Source organism: Asterias rubens, chromosome 5, assembly GCF_902459465.1.
Source record: "Asterias rubens chromosome 5, eAstRub1.3, whole genome shotgun sequence".
In the NCBI taxonomy this organism is placed as follows: domain Eukaryota; kingdom Metazoa; phylum Echinodermata; class Asteroidea; order Forcipulatida; family Asteriidae; genus Asterias; species Asterias rubens.
In genome coordinates, this window is record NC_047066.1 from 13,136,507 (window position 1) to 13,157,960 (window position 21,454).

The 21,454-nt window shown below is 37.5% G+C and overlaps 1 protein-coding gene across 2 annotated transcripts in view; it reads left to right on the top strand.

Annotated features, from left to right (window-relative positions):
- Positions 1 to 11,590: 11,590 nt before the first annotated feature.
- LOC117290607 (glutamate receptor ionotropic, delta-2-like) overlaps positions 11,591 to 21,454 on the top strand; it is a 44,697-nt gene continuing 34,833 nt past the window's right edge. For both annotated transcript variants that reach the window (XM_033772067.1, XM_033772068.1), the window contains exon 1: positions 11,591 to 11,741. In XM_033772067.1, coding sequence (XP_033627958.1) covers positions 11,594 to 11,741 — 148 coding nt within the window. In that variant the 5' untranslated portion in view covers positions 11,591 to 11,593. The remainder of the gene's footprint in view (positions 11,742 to 21,454) is intronic.

The following is a 21,454-nucleotide window of genomic DNA, read 5'->3' on the forward strand; positions in this document are numbered from 1 at the left end:
TATTTGCATAATATTTCACGTTCTTGCGGGGTCGATGTTTTTGATTAATATCAGAGGTTGTGGTGGGTTGTGAGTAGTCAGAGAGATGGATACTGCAAATAATTGAATTGATACACAATGTATAAGTTTAACACAAAGTGGAGGTTTACGGTTTAATTAATTATGTATTGTTTCTTGATATGGTTTTTTATGTTGTGTCCTCTAATTTTGGTTTGTATGTTTGTGGTATGTTGTGAGTGCATATTATGTATGAAATAAAAAAAAAAAAAGGGCTTGCACTTTAAAAAAGGAAAGACAAAATAATATTGTATGTTTGTTAAAGTTGTCATGTGAAATGAAAGTAAACCGTAAATCGTTATGATTGGCTGCATTTTGCGCCACAGCACCGTGTAGGCCTATACACCATTACATGGTGCTATGTAAAACGAGTAGGTCTCATAATTCACAGGTATAGTCCCAAATATCTTTCCGGTAAATTTGTTTTAAAAAAAACTTGAGCGTCACTCAATAAGAAGCCACAAATATTATTATTAATATTTAATATTTGTAAATATTGCTTTGTGTTGTTTTGTTTTCTGTAAATATTTTGATGATTTTTTAAATTTCCAGTTCCGGGTCCAAAGGGCATGACTCCTTTGGGGGTTAGTGTGGCTCAATAATCAGTGTCAAAATGACCCATAAAAAGTTCAAGGAAAGGCAGAAGCTGAGTTAAAACCTACATGCGTTTTGTGTGTCATTTTCACGAATCAAGACTTAGTTTGTGCCGGTTATTTTTTTGCTAAGTGAAACGTTCACTCTGTGGTGATTACCATAACTATACAAGAGCTTCTTCCTTGTTTTGTTATGATCCAAGATCATTTCTTTTCGGATAGTCTTCGTGTGAATATTCGCCCGGCTAGATCTCAACACTGTTTTAAGTCTCTTAAAAACTCATTTGTTTAAAGCTATTCATTTGTAATCTTTTCTATTGTCCCGTGAATTCCTCACAGGGTCTAAAAACTGAACAAGATAACTTTGAATACTATAAATAAAATCTCACGCAACGATTTATCTTCGTCGCCAATGTTGTGTGATACCATTACGGTGTATATGTTTACCTGTAGTCCAGTCCCGGAGCTGAATCAGTACAAAGCGGCACACATGATGTTGACTTGCTGATGGCTGGATTCGGACTACCGCCAACTACAGGGCTACACGAGGCTGCCCCGCCAGCGGTCACGCCCTAGTGCTTTATTACGTAACTGGTAAATGTACAATTCACCGCAGATGTATATTCAATTGTTATCTTTATGTGCTCATAGAGGCTTTTGCGTAAGTAATTTGAACGTGATTTCAGACTATGATTACAAATTCATTGCATTTCTGAAACCGTTTACCTCCTTTTGGAGTATGCATATAAACCGGTACGTTAAAGACACTGGACACTATTGGTAATAATGTCAAAGACTAGTCTTTTCACTTGGTGTATCTCAACATATGCCTACAATAACAAACCTGTGAAAATTTGAGCTCAATCGGTCATCGAAGTTGCGGGATAACAATGAAAGAAAATAACACCCATTCACACGAAGTTGTGTGCTTTCAGAAGCTTGATTTCAAGACCTCAAAGTCTAAGGTCTCGAAATCAAATTCGAGGAAAATGACTTCTTTCTCGAAAACTACTCCACTTCAGAGGGAGCCGTTTCTCACAATGTTTTACACTACCAACAGCTCCCCATTACTTGTTACCAAGTAAGGTTTTATGCTAACAATTATTTTTTAGTAATAACCAATAGTGTCCACTGTCTTTAACTGGAACGCGTGTATAAATAGCTCATCAATCAACCGTAAAACGCCTAAAAAAATACAGGCGAACTTTTGGGGAAGGGTAACCAATCTCAATTTCCACGAAGTGTGTCCCCCTATTCCAAAAATGGTTTTGACCTAAACCGAGTACTGTTTGCACTTAGTAGTTGTCATTAATTATAGACATTGCGGGTTGTAAAACACCCACTGGCTGCCGTGACACCCCCGTTACCATGTGAAGGGTAGAAAGGAGAAATATAATTATAAAAAGTTGCTAGATTGCCAAGCTAGAATATGACCTTTCCTTGTTACCCCCCAAGTCTTTGGCGAACTGAAATTATAGGATATGTCTCAGAGTAAAATGTTGACTCGGTTTTAGTGTGTTTTTTAGATCATTAATTATATACATTGCGGGTTCTATCACCCACTGGCTGCCCGTGACACCCCGTTACCATGGGAAAAGTAAAAATGAAAAATAATTATTGCAGGCCAGAAAATGACATTTCCTTATTAGCCCCAAGTCTTTGGAGAACTGAAATTATAGGATATTTCTTAAAGGCACTGGAACGAGAAAGAGGTAATTACTCACTCAAATATGAAAATACTTCAGCTGAAGCATTTTATTAATGCATCTGAAAGCACACAAAGTAATGCCACAAGGGTGTTTTTTTTTCCTTCATTATTCTCTTGCAAGTTCGATGACCAAATGAGCCCAAATTTTCACAGGTTTGGTATTTTATGCATATATGTTAGGAAACACCAAGTGAGATTGCTGGACTTTGACATTACCAAACGTGCCCATTTCCTTTAAAGTAAACTATTGACTCGGTTATGGTGTGTTTAGATGATGAAAGCTTGTACAGGCCTAAAAAGGTAACATCTAGTTTAACCGTGCGGTGGCCATTGGCGATTTTTCTGACCAGCGCAATGCCCGTTTTCAATTAATCTTGCCCAACTGACCGCAATCTCAATTTCGCCAATATTGTGTTGAATTTTTTTTTTCCGGGAGCCATTTCACTTTCTTGACACTTCGTGGTTGTTAGTTAAGGTATCGGCTCTTAACTACCTGCGAGCATGTTGCGCGTGAGAATGCAATCAAGTAACATGCTGCCGGGGTGTTTTAGTGTTACTTGTTTGTACAGACGGTGTCAGAAGAGATGTGGGTAAGACACTGTTTGCAACCTCGTAATCACCGAGCAGCGACAGATCGATTTACAAAATAATTGTTAACAAAATAGTAATAATAATATTATATCGAGGGCGCATAACGGTAACAATACCATAAAAAAATTACAAAGAAAATGTGTAGGAAAGGGTGCACGAGTAAAAATTAAGTAAAATAGGAATCAAGAGCCTTATTGACAAAAAGGGTATTAAGCACCACGGTACAATAAGCATTTACATTTATATCACGTTGAGGGGTGATATTAAACATCACACCTGTATCGAAACAACTGACTCTATAAGTCTGTCAAAAAATTAAACTCAAAATCATTTTGCATGCCTGGAAAGCTATGAATGGTAGGGCTCATCCATATCTCAAAGAAATTCTTTCACATTCAAATAAAACTATATATATATAAAAAAAAAGAATTGTTCACCTTGATTGAAATCTATTACCAGCGACCGATAATCAATAACTCGAGTTTACCGACGAATCTTTGTAGGGATACATACAAATAAAATAAAAAAATAAAAAATAAAAAAAGCAAGATGTTGCGGCTATAGTTGGTCCCAATGGTAACATTTAAAAGCAATAAGTACAACGACAAGGATAGGTGGAATCGCTCTCAAATTGAACAAGAAGAAGAAGAAAAAAAAGCTTAATTTTCCCCCGGTAATTTATTACCTGTACTTTTTGTTTTCACCAAAGCATTTTATTTTCTAAGCTCATCTAAGTGCAGTACCACTCCCTAGGGAACGAACCTCAGACGAAGCTAAATATCATGGCGTATATTGCCCCTTCATAATTATCATGAACTAAGTTATTCTCATGTTTATCATTACTCCCAAACCTCTGCTCACTGCCCACAGAGATCGCGAAAGCTACTCCCCCGATTTCTGTTATTTTTGTCTCCACGTGGTTCATCAGATCTACTCATATCACGAAGAGGGGTTGTATTAAATAACCCCGTGGTAACCCCGAGGTTTAAACAATTTGTGTGTCTGCCTCATGGACCAAAGGACCGTGTCGGTAGGCAAGATACATTGAAACTTCCCGGGTGGATTCGGAAATTATATGCAAAATGAGAGCGAAGTATGAGTTCCAAATCAGTGGTAATTTCCACTACTTTGAAAATTTCTTGACACAAATCATTTTATTCAGTAATTGGTATTGTGCTTACCTTTCTGATTCAAAAGATGCAGTTTGTGTTGTTGATACCAGGCGGAGTTTTGTGGTGTTTGAAGATTTGCAGGGTGTGCGAAACAGACAGAAACGGTCAGAACCGGACCGCAATTTTGTGAAGTCACAACTTTGGTTCTTTATACAAACAGGACCATATTAATTTACGACGTAAAGGAAAACCACACATCTATCGAAGTTAATTTGTTTGGATCCTTATATATTTCAGCTTCAAAACCTTTTTTCCAACCATTATTCCGTTTATAAGAAGCACGTTTGATAACCAAAGGTGCGCCCTAATCTATGGGCAACGTGTACTTTCACATGCGCTGCAGGCTCGTTTTTATTCCGGGTGCATTTTGTCTAAAAGTATTCTTATTAGTATAAAGATCCTGCTGATTGTCATTTTAATTTATATCTGAAGGATAACCGACATCTCTAATAAATAAGCATCACGTTCTAGTATAACCTGTCCAAAATCTGTCTTATTATTAAGTACAAAGATCTTGCTGATTACCATTTTCAATTTATATCTTAAATACAACCGACGCTCTCTATAAATGGGCATCAAATTCTAAGCTCCTGGTATAGTGCCTGACATGTACACATATCTTTAACATTTTTATTCTGTTCCTAGAGCCTGTATCCCTATTCCCAAAAATATGTGTAAATCTGACATCTAAAATGGCAGTTGGTTTCAACTGTGACCAATAATTTAATGGATGCATTTTTGGTATTATAGTCGCGTCACAAAAGAGTCCACCATGGATATTATGCCAATAAGTTTCTTTGTATTATACATTTTAGTACATTTCGTTACTTAACTGCTTAAAAGTATTTAGTAAAAAGAAATTATTAAACTATAAATTATTTACAAAAGATTCAGTTCAGAAATTAAACAAAATTTAAATTCAAACCAAATACGTGCATTCAGCTCAATTTCTAAAATCTTCTCCTAAATTTGCATTCCTTGCTGTAGATTGGTGGGAGGGGCGCGGGGGCGGGTTATACTGTAATATTTTTTACTCTATGGCTAGGCCTAAAAGCAAGATGTTTCACCACTATACGTGCGTGCTTCCGTTTGCATGCCAAAATTCACCATAATCGTAGCACATTGATTCAAACTGCTATAAATATTGTATTCACAAGTAAACTAGGTTAGCATGGTTTTGTTTTTGATGGGCCAGACTTTGTAATTTAATTGGGCACGAACAGTGTGAGGACTCAGTCTCCACTGTGTTAATGACCGAAGGCTAGGTCCATTAACAGCGGCCAGCCCCCAACCAAGGTCATTACTACGCAATGAAGACCGGTTATTGGCACTGTTAGTACATATGCGTTCATATCAATATGCATTCAACGAAAAACATCAGATTTAAATGACTATTTGTTCGTTCAATATTTTTTAGAAATGTTCACTCTATGTCTAAGGGCCTTTCTTTAGGCTGTTCATTTTTTGTTGCCAGCATTTCATCACTTCAATTAAATATTGTTTGTATATTTTCACGAATCGGCCGGGCGATGCGGAAGAAAGTAACGGGAACCAATTGGAGGAAACATGTGGTTTATCCAATCATCGTGTGTGGGTGTCTTAAAGGGTCTATGCAACTTTTGTAGGACAAAAAACACAATGTCCACAGATTTACACTAAACTCACACCGTTTGAAAGATAATGATAGTAGAAAGCTTCCCTGAAAATATTACGTGCTGAGGTGCTGTAGTGTTTGGGAAATGAGTAAACAATGTCATGAAAATAATTTTCGTCTCATGAGACGAAAATTATTTTAATCATTTACAAACGTATTTTCATGACATTTTTTTACTCATTTCTCAAAAACTACAGCACCTCAGTAAGTAATATTTGAAGGGAAGCTTTCCACTATCATTATCTTCAAATCCTGTAAGTTTAATGTAAATCTATGGACATTTTTAAAAAGTACCCAAATCCTTTAACGCTACACAAAGTGTTAAACAAAAAGAGGTCCGCATAATTTGAAAAACTTTCTGGACTTGTCCACAGAGTGTTTTTACAGAGCTGAAGTGCAGGATTTTTTCTTAAAGGTATAGAACAAAGGAATTTCCACACAGTGACTGTAACACAGATTTGTGTGTGTGACTGCGTGACGCCAACTTCAAGGATATACTTTTAACAACGCAATGCAACAATGCTACCCCACAAGCTTTTCTTTGTTTTAGTGGTACCCCACAGAGAATGTCTTCAGAAAAGCGAACAATAGAACAACAATGGAAGTAACCCGTAACTGCCATATGCTGGGGTGTGTGTACTCTTATAATCACAGAGCACTAACCTAACCTGTAATACCACCGGCTGTTACACTCAATCCTACTGATTTTATAAATCAATAATTAAAAAAACTATAATAATTCAACATGATTAAAATAATAAAATCATTGGAAAAAATGTTTTCACAAGCTGACCTTTGTTTAATGGCATAGCCTAAGCAATCGAAAAAAAAGGAGCTTTCGAGTAGACCGGACACAATTCAATGGAAGATGTTTGTTTATTCGGAAGCCACCACTTCAACTGCAGCTACGAAGTCAATTAGTGGCCCTAACTCTGAATTTCACAAAAAATAAATAATTTTTAGAATCAATAATGTTTGGTACTCTTAGCCAAACTATACATTTCCTTGTGTCCTCTCGTTATTCGTTTATGTAGCGTTGAATTGTCAGCAGAGTGTCAGGGAAAGTATACTTTTGGTTTATGGAAGCGTGTTTTTCAAAAACATGAATTTTTTTGTTTACATTGTAATCCTATTTAAATATAGATACATGCCATAAAACAAACCTGTGGAAATTTAACTTCAAAAGGTGGGCGCGTTTAAGAAAAGGATACATATGTTGGTGCTATTCCATCCAGTGCTTAGGTGTAATTTGAATTTAATGCAATTCCAAATATGGTAACTGTGCTGTGCTATGTCCACTTTTTTGTTAATAATAATAATAATATCGAGGTATTATATAACGCACGTATCTACCAACAAGGTACTCAATGCGCTTAGTATAGGTTTTCTCGGCCAATTTCGGAAAATGAGCAGCCAATTTAACCATCAACCTATTCTATTTCGCGCGAAATCGAATGCTACTGAAAGGGTAATTCGATTTCGTTTTACGATTAGTCAAATATAATGTTGCGTCATTCGATTTAACAAAATAATCATTCAATTTAGCAATTCATCAAAGCAGCATTCAAATTCGCAGACGCTTCTTGATGCGTGTGTGTCACGAAAAAGAATGTCGATACGCTAAATTGAACTGAGTGCTAAAGGAATTTGTCTCGACTCAAAACAAAATTGAATGGCCGAATTCTGAATTTGAAACGCAGTAACAACTGGAGAGGCACAACAGCTTAAATTCGAACGCATGACAATGAAATTGACTGCTAGTTTGCCGAATTTGACCGAGAAAACCTATATATACTTTTAACTTCTGAAATTACCATTTTACTTCAAAGTGAAATGTTTCTCAAAACGCTTGATACTACCTATAATGCTGCGTACTTTTAACCAAGTAAGTTTCAATTGCCATGAAATTTAAGAGTAATCACCGATTGTATACCTTCCCTTTAAAGGCTGACGTCATCATAACGTCACTCGGTTGCTAGGTGTGCCATTTATTTTGTTTATCTAATAACATTGTGATTGATGAATTAATTGGAGGGGTTCCACGTATTCCGGAAACTGATTGAAACTTGAGCCATAGGGGACGTGTATGTGTTTAATGCGTGGGACGGGGATACAAGTCCTTTCAATGTTAACTTAATTGTCGCCGCTCTTCGCTGTACTGTTAAACGTAGAACATAACGGCAGTTTGTGTGGTACTTAGATGTAGCCCGGGCCTAAATACAGACAGACTATGTACTTAGTCCAGGCCTAAACGTAGCCCGGGCGTAAATTGTATATCGGACCCCGTGTATACCTGTATTAAATGTAGCCTGAGCGTACACGTGAAGCCCGGGCCTAAGTGCAGCCCGGTCCCAAGTGTTGCCCGGTCCTAAGTGTTGCCCGGGCCTTAATGATGTCACTTGTCAAGACCATGACAAATTGTTAAATTGCTCTCACATAACTTCCTTTGCTAGCCAACTATGAAGTGCCAGCCAACTTAGGAAAAAAGTAAAACAGGTTGCTCAGTGTGAAATAACGTGGGATTCAATGTGGTAGCATACAGCCATTTACACATGAAAAGCTGTGAAATCCCACTTTACATAACTTAACCTGTGTGCTAGCAGCACCAACTACTGAAGTGCTAGCCAATTGGGGGAAAAAAGTAAAACAGTTTGCCCTTCTCAATCCTATCTTTTTAAGTATTCATACGTCACATTTCATGTGCTTCATCAATCACCATCTTGGAAATTAGAATTAAGTTGAAGAGAGTAAATGGCTCTGCCCATAATCGTGTTAAGTGGTTACCGGGATTAGGTTACCACGCTGACATACGGTACCCCCCCCCCCTGATCCTGTGATGGATTTTAACTCGACTGTGAGATTTTTGCGGGAATGTTGGTACTACAATATGAATATAGAAATTACTCACAATACAAAAAGTTAACTGTTGAAGGAGAATCATCCATAAATCAAAGACAATGACGCATATCCAGGTTTAAGAGTTTGAATTATCTTTCTTCATTTCTTTCTGTTCAACAACCTATCTGTCTGTTTATGTCTGTGTTGCGTCCTATATGGAAAGGTTTGCGGCAAACCTAACTTTCCTTATCATATTCTGAATTTTGACATTTCAGGGCACGGAAGGTTGGTTTCAGTTTACATTATGAAGACCAATTAAAGAGCTTGCACAACATGTGAAAAATCGGTTTAGGTTAGGTTAGGTTTACACATAACTTACATGCACTCTTGCACGTCAACCCTGTGTGTGTACAAAAGGGGCGAAACACGTTCATATATTGCCTTTAAATATCCACATATGAACTTTTTAGCAAGCTGTGTTGGGTGGGGGGGGGGGGGGGTGACACATGGCATGAAAACGACACTTAACGCTGCCCATCTCTTCCATTCATAACGTATAATACGTACAGGTTTGCAAAGCCAATCGTTACAAACTCCACGGACAGATTGCATCGCGGCGCCTGTCTCTATAAGTGGTGTCAGCTTTGGTCAGCTTCGAGAGTTCGAGAGTTCATCGAAAACTAATATGATATTTTACTTATTTAAACAGCATATCGAATCTTGCTCACATTTATCCCGTCCCTGCATTTTACTGTTTCATATCCACATGTTGAATGTTTAAAGGATTTGGAAACTTTTTGTAACACAAAACACAATGTCCACAGATTGACATTGAACCTACACAGTTTGAAGAAAGCGTGCCTTAAAATGTTAGTTACTAAGGTGCTGTAGTTTTTGTGAAAGGAGCAAAACAATGTCATGAAAATACGTTTTTACATGCCAAAATAATTTTCGTCTCATGATCACTGATACGACACTTCTTTCATGACATTGTTTTACTCATTTCTCAAAAACACCAACACCTCAGCAAGTTATATTTTCAGGGAAGGTTTCTACTATCTTTATCTTCAAACTGTGTATGTTTAGTGTAAATCTGTGGACATCGTGTTTTTTGTCTTACACAAAGTACATACCCTTTAATCACCATTTTGTTTTCGAATTTATTTTTTAACTTGGCTTAAGGGGATAATGGGGGTTTTGGGCCCATTTTTTTTTCTTGGGGGGGGGGGGGTGGGGGGGTTGTAGTTTATTTTTCAACTGGTGTTTTCATGCACCTTCTTGTCATAAGGCTTTGATTTTAATTAAAAGGCAGAGGCAAATTAATTTTACTGAATCAGTTGTACTTTTTCTTAACTTTTTATCGAACAGGCTATCGTGGAGAGATAATTAATGATGTAATTTTTAAAATGTATATAACTATTTGTAATTTAAATCAGACTACAAGCCGTGAGTGTGATTTCATTGTTTTGTCCCTTTAACCTTTTAAGCATATAGTTGGTTTTTGTTTCTTGTTTTTTTTTTACCTCAAATTCACAATCTGAAAGCACTGGCGAAAAAACAATCGGCTCACAGAATACAATTCCAACCTTCTGCTCTTGTTTTAAAAACCAAAGCTTGACAGTACGGTCACCCTAAAACACTTGCAAACCCAAAGGTGATTTCGTCCTTTATTGGTTCGTGAAAAGTACACTCAAGTTGTATTCCAACTGAACATACCACTGCTTATTATTTGCACTCCAACATTAAATACAGTCGTCATGGTTATTGGCAATCACTGACAAAAATCTACGGGCTTTTTAGTTTAATGCAACAGTTTGAAGACTTGAGAACCAGTCTGGTGTTAAAACCCCGTGGGGAGTTTTTTTATTCAATGGCACAGTGCAATTGGGTATTGAATTACCCTTTCTTACGTTGGCGTCTAGGTGCCAAACACTTATTAGTAGCTGCTCCCTGGTGGTTTAGCATGACCTACTTTAATATGAATAATAAACATCTCAAAGTATTTATTTATTTACGTCATCTTTAAATGAGGGTAAACTCCGATCATCAGCGCCGCACACTGCTTTCCATGGACCAGTACTGGCATTAGTAAAATACATGATAATAATTACACCATCAACAGTTAAAAAAGGGAAATATACCTTGGTTTCCAGCTTAAAGAGCAATTCTTTACACAAGATTGTCGATTAAAAGACACATATAATGTACATTATTAAGATAATGAGGACACGAGCTTTCAGAACAGTTTAAGTAAAAATTTGATTGCTCATCGTTTTCCGAGTTGAATTTCGCGTAAATTTTCGTAATTTCTCGCGGTCACTCTGGGAACTACTTTCTCAAATGTTGAGGGGTTATGTTGCCTTATCGTGGACTCTGGTGTCCATAGCTTCGCCTCCCTACTAAGTGCGTGGGTTCCCCACCCCATCACATTTCATGTTTGTTTTCTCCCACATCTAAGACAGAACATTTCTTTATCATCCTCTTTCCATCCTGCTATTTGGCACTTGCGTTGTTGGTGGACAAACAACAATTGGATACAATTTAAATACAGTGCTGTGTACTTTCCCCCACTCCCTCTTGCTGTGATATTTGATACCCGTTTTAAACCTTATTATATTATATCTGCTTCTAATGATATTCACGCTGATTACGTCACCTCGTTAGTTCGTGACGTCACCTCGTGACGTCACGTTCGCTTGTTAATGTCTGTGTTCTCATTAACCATCGTAAATTCCCAAACAAGTTACATACATTTCTAACAATTTAAATACAGTATTTTGTACTTTCCCCAAATAAGTGTTTCACCCTAAACCTATTTATATATCTACTTCTGATGATAGTCATGTCGATGACGCCATTGCATGACGTCACTTCATGAAATCACGTTAATGTATGTGTTCTCGTAAAACCATCTTTCTTCCACACAGTGCCATGATCTCAAGTCTCTTTTGTATTGTATTTCTTGTTTAAAGGTGTGATCATGGAGCAGCCGACCATTGTGGAAGAGGAAATGATCCGTCTTGCCTTTGACAATATAAACATTGATGACGTCATATTACCAGAGTCTCGCTTGGACTATACCATCTTTCGGATTACTTCTCCAGATCCGTTTGGTGCGGTAAAGTCAGGTAAAGTTAAACTTTGTTTTTTATTTGTTTTCATTGATAGGTAAGGTCAGGTAAAGTTTAAAATTCTTCGTTTCATTGCAGACATAGTGAGTGGCTCCACTCCTGGGTTCAGAGAAGCATTAATGGTTGCAATATGCGCATATAATATAAACGCAACTGTATGTATACGTACATGTATATTATATATGTGACCAGTTAATGAATAACAACTTATCTGTCTCTAAAGTTAAGTATGCTCAACATAATAATCAAATGTGACTTATAATTATAGGGGTTACAAACATTATAACATCTCAGGAAAGTGTTTTGGAGGGCATTGGTCAGCTAAAATTCACTTTAACGGTGTATCCAATTGACTTTCCCCAATGCACCGTCCCAAGTCCACATCCCTCAGTGCCCAAAACGGGCCGAAATGTCCGCAGTCTTGCGCTGAACTCCCACACATCATACTTGTCCGCAAAGTTGCATTAATTATTCACGACATTTAGACTGTAAACATTTGCAAATCACACAGAGATTCCCACACGTAAACTCCCGTAAGGCAAACGGATACCACGCAATGGCTCACTTAACCACTCCCCCACCAGCTACACGGCCATAAGTATACTCGATGTCTAAATACGGACCGGGTAGATGGTGATGGATGTGTGGAGACAGGAAGGAAGTCAGCTGAAGAGAACACGTCTTAATTGAGAAGTGCGGACAATATTTGAAGATATCATATTACGCAGGATGTTTCGATTGATGAAATGTACGTTGTGTGGACAGTCAAGTCCAGGTGCAATTTTTTGTTTTGTGTATAACAACAACCAACGCCGGATGAGTAGATTTTAGAAGTTCAAAATTAAGCAAATACAACATTTTTTAAAGACAGTACGATTACTCTTTGATTACAACCCGGTGTTAGAGCATGGAGGTATTTCTACCTCCATGGTTAGAGTCGAACCAAAGAATCACAAGTTCAACACACTTTTATCGCTGTATGGTGCGGGTATCCAATTTTTCTGATGTAGTTGATTTGTAAAGGATTTTATCACCTTTTGGTAATAGTCAATGACCAGTATTCTCACTCGGTGTATCCCAACATGTGCTCGAAGTTGCAAGGGGGAATAATTACAGAAAAAATAGACTTGTTGCACAACTTCGTGTAATGGTTAATAAAACGCTTCAGGCCTGAAAGTTTTTTTTCTTCTTAGTTTTTTGAGTGAGAAATAACTTCTTTAAATATTAAATATTCTTTCTTAAAAATATATTACTTCAGAGCAGCCATTTCTCACAACGTCTTATACTATCAACAGCTCTCCATTACTCGATACCAAAGTGTTATGCTAAACTAAAAATTATTTTGAGTAATAAGGGCCCACCAACAGTGTTCACTGCTTCTAAAGAAGCACCTACATCTTGGTACAACTAGATGCAAGCGTTCAATCAAATTTTAATACAAACACCCAACGCTCGGCCTTTGGCTATTTTTAATTGACCCAATTCACGTGACGTCATCGAATTATTGCTTGCGCCATTTTTGGATTTAGATTATACCCGGCCCACGTGTTTATGTGTAGGGTGGGTTTGTATTCGATCCCGTGCAGTTAGACACGTATACCACAATATCGTTCTTGAATCTTCACTTCCTTATGGCATAACTTGCCGCTGGGCAGTCCGCGAATTTTTTTTCCTGAACCTTTCGGGCAGTGTACGTGGAGTTTAGCCAATCATAGTACGAGGCTGTGTTGATTACGTCACTGAACCATTCGGTAAAGATTTGCTAAACTCCACGTACACTGCCCGAAAGGTTCAGGAAAAAAAGATTCGCGGGCAGCCCGTGTGTGACGTCTGTGCCGCACCATAATGTAGCCCTAAATGTAGCCCGGACCTAAATGTAGCCCAAACATGTCCGGGCTACATTTAGGTACATGTTTGGGGCTACATTTAGGTCCGGGCTACATTTAGGTACATGTTTTGGGCTACATTTAGGTCAGGCTACATTTAGGGCTCGGGCTACATTATGGTGCCGCACAGACGTCAGAGCAATGAGATGATGTGCTGCTTCTGATTAGAAACGTAGCCAACAATATCGGCCCGCATTTAAACAATGTGTGCTGTACACTACCGCGGTTGGTATCCTACGAAACTTTGGTCAGAAAAAGAAAAAGAAAAACCGTAATCAATATTTGGTGCTTGCAGCTTTATGAAATTGGCTTCCATAACTTGACGAAACAAGCAAACTTTAATCTAATCCTCCGAGGAGACCGTGCACCCGATCCATGAGCGGGACGCTGACGACTCAATCCATGGGTCTCTCAACGAAATGCCACCGGCATGAAATTATCGTCAGTTATAGGTATCCTCGGTGAATGCCCAAGAGGGGCCAACGAACAGCGAACAAAACATTGTCACCATTCATAACCTAGTGTGTTTGTGGTTTTTGAAACACAGCGCGGCAATTTATATCAGTCCGAAAGAAAAATTTTGAAGCAGTCTTGAGGATTTTCCAATCAAAGTCACTGTGGTTGCCTTGAGCTATGCCTAAATGAGACAATCTCTTAGTCACATGATTTGCTATTGTCAAACTCGCCGTTGGAGATCTTTAAGACTTGAGTGAGATAATGTCAGACTGACAAATTCGTTTCGAAACGCGAGCACAGTTTGGAGAACCAACTGTCGAGCTTTAGAGAGAGTCTGACGGAACAAAACCGCGAATACGGCTCGAGCTCAAAATACGTCTGCCCTTGATTCTATTTAAAGCGGATTGTTTCGGCTATTTATTCATTAAAAGGCAGTGGACAGTATTAATAATCACTCAAAATATAAATAATTAATAGCATAAAACCTCACTTGGTAACAAGTAATGGGGAGAGGTTGGTAGTATTAAACATTGTAAGAAACGGCTCCGTCTGAAGTGACTTAGTTTTCGAGAAAGAAGTAATTTTCCACGAGTTTGATTTCGAGACCTCGGATTTAGAATCTGAGGCCACGAAATCAAGCATTTGAAAGCACACAACTTCATGTTTTCTTTCATTATTATCTCACAACTTCGACGGCCAATTGAGATCAAGTTTTCACAGGTTTGTTATTTTATGCATATATTGAGATACACCAAGTGAGAAGACTGGTCTTTGACAATTACCAGTAGTGTCCACGTCTTTAACATCTTCGGACATAATTCATTGTTAGTAGCAGGGGCCGGCCAGAATAAGGCAAATAGTATTTAAAATAATGTCAAAGCAAAATAGTGCACTCCCAGCACCCGCCAAGAAATAACATACATAAACACAGGAAATAAAAGCCTGGAAGTGTAGATTCGTGACGAATCTACAGTTGTGAGTTGATTCGTAAAAATGATCTATACTTTCATCTTTAGAGTGACGTCACAGTTCAATTTCAAAAGCAAATAAGCTGTCACGTGGTCCATACACGAAGAAGTGACCACTGACTTCAATATTTATAAATAGATTAGATCAGTTACACGTCTTTTATGAAAAAAAGCAATATGAGATGTTTTAATTACAGTAGGCCTACACGAGAATGAATTCAGGTCTATTCAGGATTTATAGTTTACAAGAGTACCAATATGGCTGCCACTGGCTTCATTTCTTCCAGGCATTACCTATTACTATTAATGCAACAAAAGGAAAGCAAGATGTACCTATAGGACACGTTCTTTATATGAACTGCAACATAATAGTCCATTACAGTACAATAACATGAATTCAGGATTAGTTTATGAGAGCACCAATATGACTGCCACTCATTTCCAGGCATTACTTTTCAACCATCAATGGAAAAACAAGAAGTACCTAGAACGCGTTATGTGATCAGCAACATATGAAAGTTCATTACAGTATTCGAGAATGAATTCAGGATTAGTTTATGCGAGTACCAATATGGCTGCCACTGGCTTTATTTCCAGGCATTACTTATATTATTCAGCCGTCAATGGAAAAGCAAGACGTCCAAGCGCATAAGCCTACACACAAGAAAATAAATTTAGGATAAGTTTATGAGAGAGCAGCAAATATGGCTGCCACTGGCTTCACATCCAGCCATAGTTTTAACTTGTTATTATGCAGCCATTAATGGGAAAAGCAAGCTTGAAAGACATGAGGACGTTTTACTATAGTTGGTATCGTGGGCATTAGTGTTGAAAGTTCATATGAAAAGAATACGGAAATGAAATTACAACGGTGGCCATTGTTATCCTCCCAGGACAGAACGGAGACTAACGGCCACAGTGTATATAGCCCCCGTCCCCCTACGGGCTCACTGGGCCTACATGGGATGGAGGTAAAGGTCAATTATGCATAGTTTGCTCAGGGTGCCATCCTCAACTTCTCCCCCGTCTGTCTATCTCCCAGATGACTATGCCCCCATATTGTCCCGTTTATCAATATTTTTTCTTGGCTGTAGGTAAAGCTCAAACACTTTAAGACTGAAGGCATGGTTTATATTTGAGCTCGCTCGATCTCCTAAAAACGAGTATAGCAGAAAATCAAAAACAACGCTCTCATTTTCTCGAGAAAAAAATACGGGGCTCTAGCTCTGGAAGTGACATGTGACTTGTTCAGTTGTACTTGGCTAGGTAAAGCTCAAATACTTTAAGACTGAGGCAGGGTTTAGATTTGAGCTCGCTCGATCCCCTAAAAACGCGTATATCAGAACATCACAAAAAACACTCTTAAATAAGTTATACGGGGCTCTAGAAGTGTCATCCGAATTAATAATTGCATAGAGCTGCTTAAGCACAAACAGTAGCTAAGCACAACATAAGTATGCATCAGAATATGGTTACCAGCCAAACTACCATGTCACATGTACAATGTGTGACTGGTATTCTGCTGATAATTGCTAAGCAAAAATTTGTTATTTGAAATTGGGCACAGATCCTAAGACAGATTATGGGATGATAATATGACCACATCCCTAATAAAAGCAAAGAGCAAGGAACCTTGCTCTAAGATAAAAGCATGCTGTCCTAGAAAAAATACTATAAATAATTTAATGGCGGCCCACTTCAACTCAGAAAAACAGATACTTTTTCTCAATTCAAGACGCATCTGAAAACATATCTATTCGAAAACCATAGCTTTCGAACTTTGTCTTTGTGTATTAGCAAGGTTCTTGTTTTTGTGTGTGTTTTTTTTTTGCGCCAGGGGTGTCAGCATTGACATACATGGCACACTAGAAATGTTCCATGTTATTTGTTTACTAAACTTGCGTGACAAGCATGTTTCAAATCTCTTTTGCAAGTTTACTATAGTTTATTATTTCTTTTCACATAATGCAAAGATTCAAAAATCACTTGAACTGTCCTATTGATGGTGATCGACGTTCCAAATAGACAAAAACGGTCGCCATTCCGAGATAACATGATTTCAACAAGGATGGCACTTCGGGAACACCGTAAGTTTTGCACATATACAAAATGTCAAGTGGCGTTAGTGAAAATGAGATTTTGTTAAAGAAAGGTACTGGGTGGATGCTGAATGTGCTTTATTTCAATGATTCACCTACGACGGAAATGTTAAAGGTTGTGCGAGCTCAATGGGCTATAGTTTGAACTAGGGCTTGATTTCACAAAGAGCTCAGATTGATCTCAACTGCGAATCAATCTTAATTAATTTAAAACCACAATCTGATATTTATGTATTTATTAAATATTTTGTACATCTGTGAGACAAACTTCTTTGTTGACAGGGGCCGTCCAGGGTAAGGCAAAAGTACAGATCAAATCAATGTTCCCTCCCAGACAATACAAATCACTATGGTCATATATGAATCTTCAGTGCTTTGTAAAATCGCGCCACACAATCCCTCATCAATGATCATTGAATGGAGTTTCTTTAAAGACACTATTGGTAACTGTCAAAGACTAGCCTTCACACTTCTCAACATATGCATAAAATAACAAACATGTGAAAATTTGAGCTCAATTGGTCATCGAAGTTGCGAGATAACAATGAAAGAAAAAACACCCTTGTTACACGAAGTTGTGTGCATTCAAATGCTTGATTTCGAGACCTCAAATTCTAAACTTGAAGTCTCGAAATCAAATTCGCGGAAAATTACTTCTTTTTCGAAAACTACGTCACTTCAGAGGGAGCCGTTTCTCACAATGTTATATACTATCAACCTCTCCCCATTACTCGTTACCAAGTGAGGTTTTATGCTAATACGTGTTTTGAGTAATTACCAATAGTGTATACTGCCTTTAAATGGTGCTACATAGAAAAAAGGTCTCAAACTTCACAATATTGCTCCACATACCTGGAAGGAAAAACATACTGAGCGATTTGATACGCCCATATGGGAGATAAAGCCATTGAACTGAGCAGTGGATGCTCCTACTACAGAAGGCTCGTCCGTCTAGGACTATGAGTGAATGCATAAACGTATGTAAACAAACAAACAAACAAACAAACAAACAAACACACAAACAAACACACAAACAAACAAACACACAAACACACAAACACACAAACACACAAACACACAAACACACAAACAAACAAACAAACAAACAAACAAGCAAACAAACAAACAAACAAACAAACAAACAAACAAACAAACAAACAAACAAACAAACAAACAAACAAACAAACAAACAAACAAACAAACAAACAAACAAACAAACAAACAAACAAACAAACAAACAAACAAACAAACAAACAAACAAACAAACAAACAAACAAACAAACAAACACACAAACACACAAACACACAAACAAACAAACAAACAAACAAACAAACAAACAAACAAACAAACAAACAAACAAACAAACAAACAAACAAACAAACAAACAAACAAACAAACAAACAAACAAACAAACAAACAAACAAACAAACAAACAAACAAACAAACAAACAAACAAACAAACAAACACACACCCCAATAAACAAACAAGCACTCTTACTATTATAAATTGTTAACAAGAGGTTGCTGCGTACCGCGCCTGAACTAAACAAAATAACATGGAATCGCATACCAGCTCTAAAAGTCCTCATTAAAAACATGTATTGAAGGCAAATATATATGAATTTCAAAGTGGCACCAGACCCTTAAAGGTTGTCCGTAAAAAAGGCCTTCATGCTCAAAGATTCTTCGTTAATATTTGCCAAGAAGGGAAAGAAAAAAACCTGCCACTTGACACATGGGTTGCCCGAGGTGCCCTAATATGCAGCATTTGACTCGAACTTGTGTGGTTTGTTTCTTCAGCAATCTGCTAAATATTTACCTTACACTGACCGCACTAGTCTTGGTCTATCTCTTCCTCTTTATTTGAAGTGTTTCTAATATACGGAGTCTTAAAGGTCAAATTAAGGTTCGTGATGCACTCTTTTTCCAGTATACACTGTGTTGGACACCCGTCAAATCCAAAACGTTTTAAACCATCTAATGACGTCATCTCATGCGTCATCTTCTGACGTCGGATTTCTGCTATCATAAGAGCCGGTTTTTCGGTTTCTTCGCAGGGCCAGGAATTGCGCCATCATCGCATTGTTTTAATACTCGTGTAATAATTTTAATGGTAGCTCTACCCCCCCCGCCACACCCAAAAGGTACCTTAACACACACACACACCCCTATTGTACAGAAGGCTCAGTGAAATTCCTTTAAGGAATTCCTGAGATTTCTAAAATACAATAATACACAGTAAAGGTAGGGGTAGGCTAACACGATACCATAATGAGCACAAAATGTCTATATCAATATCAGTTAAACCATGGATGTATAAATATTTTAATAACTCCATTAAAGGTAACGGTCGTTTATAGGAATTCCTGAGATTCACAAGACACAAAAAGACACAATTATAGGAAGGGGATAATGAGCACAATGATATATACATCAGTCAAACCAATGGGCTATAATTAGTATACCTCCATGGTGAAACAAACGGGTTAAACCCAGGATTCTTCCAAACTTTCAACCTGTCTTAAATCAGAGACGATTTGACACAAATGCATTTTGACTCACACACGGGCGGTATTTCAGGCATGTCTCATTGAATACAGATGTCACTAAAGTACTGTATAATCTAAATGATCATTTTGATGAGATTGGGCTTAATCAATTGATGCCGGATATGACATTGATTTAAAGACAATGTCCTCATTAAGAAACCTGACATCAAGCTAATGTGAGTTGAAGAAGGAATCTGTCCTTGTACAGAAATACTGACGCTTTTATTCAAGCCGACGCTGGAATTGTGTGCAAAAGCAAATTCTTCGGGACAATATTTTGCAACAAAGACCAGTATCCACATAAATGACCCAATATGAAACAACAAACCATTGAAGTAAAATCTCAATCGGTCATCAGAACCACAAGAAAATAGTGAGGACAAAACCTTGTGTTTTTAACTCTTAATACTCAAACATCGTTTTTTTACTCACGGAATTAAAACTAACTGTTTTAAAGAGTTTCTCAAAGTAACAATTCAAGCAAACACATTTCATGGTAATTTTTGTTTGCATTGTATACTTTATACCATGGCCATGGTCATTTTTATACAATGTACAAGTCACGCGAAAATCTATGAACATTTACAATGACCTGCACACCCCCTTTAAATAGATACCAGTGTTCTAAAATGGTGTCATATTTCAAAAATAAAACCACTAAGTCACTGACAATTTTGTTTCTTGTGTTTTGCAAGGCAAAACAAAATATCCGCAATGAGTACGTCACAATGTATACAATAATAACATGTGGATTTCATTTTCAAGTTATCGGTGAAGCACTGCCCCAGACGAGTCTAATAAGGTAACTCAAAACGTTTCTTGGAGTTTAATCATCATTTTTGCCAGACCCCGTGCTTTTTTTTAAGAGAGGGTGACCTAGAGGTACAAAATCATAAGATTCAAGCGACAGCAATGGAGTTAATAATATTGTAGAGAATTCTTGAGTGGTTGACTGTGCACATTCAATAAAGATATGTGAAGGTTTGTGATCGTGGTTGTTGACACTTTTAGACTGCTGGGATTCACCTCTATGGGAACTCAATATTGTACCTCTCCTTAATGCATGGACGAAGACTTTTCAACATGTTTATTTTGCACAGTTCTTTTTTAATAGTGTCACCATTATTTGACTAAAGGATTTGGGTACGTTTCGAAACACAAAACACAATGTCCACAGATTTACATCAAACTTACACCGTTTGAAGATAATGATATATAGTAGAAAGCGTACCTGAAAATATTAGTTGCTGAGGTGCTGTAGTTTTTGAGAAATGAGTAAAACAATGTCATGAAAATACGTTTTTACATGCTAAAATAATTTTCGCCTCATGATCACTGAGACGAAAATTATTTTCATGACATTGTTTTTCTCATTTCTCAAAAACTACAGCACCTCAGCAAGTAATATTTTCAGGGAAGCTTTCTACCATTATTTTATTCAAACTGTGTAAGTTGAATGTAAATCTGTGGACATTGAGTTTTTCGTCCTACAAAAAGTACAAAGCCCTTTAACATGCCCCTGTGGCAGGACGGCTTAATAGAGGTTGCTGGTATCCTGCTCCTCCTCGCCACTCACTGGTTTTTTTTTTTTTAAGGGTTGTTTTTCTATTTTACTTCTTAGTATCTTAATGCATCGATTTGTATATTTATATCTTTATGCCAGTGTAAAGTCTAATAAAACTAAAACCAAACTAAAACAACCACAAAAGTTTCTTATAAACATAAGTCGACAAACTGTTTTGAAGTGAAGG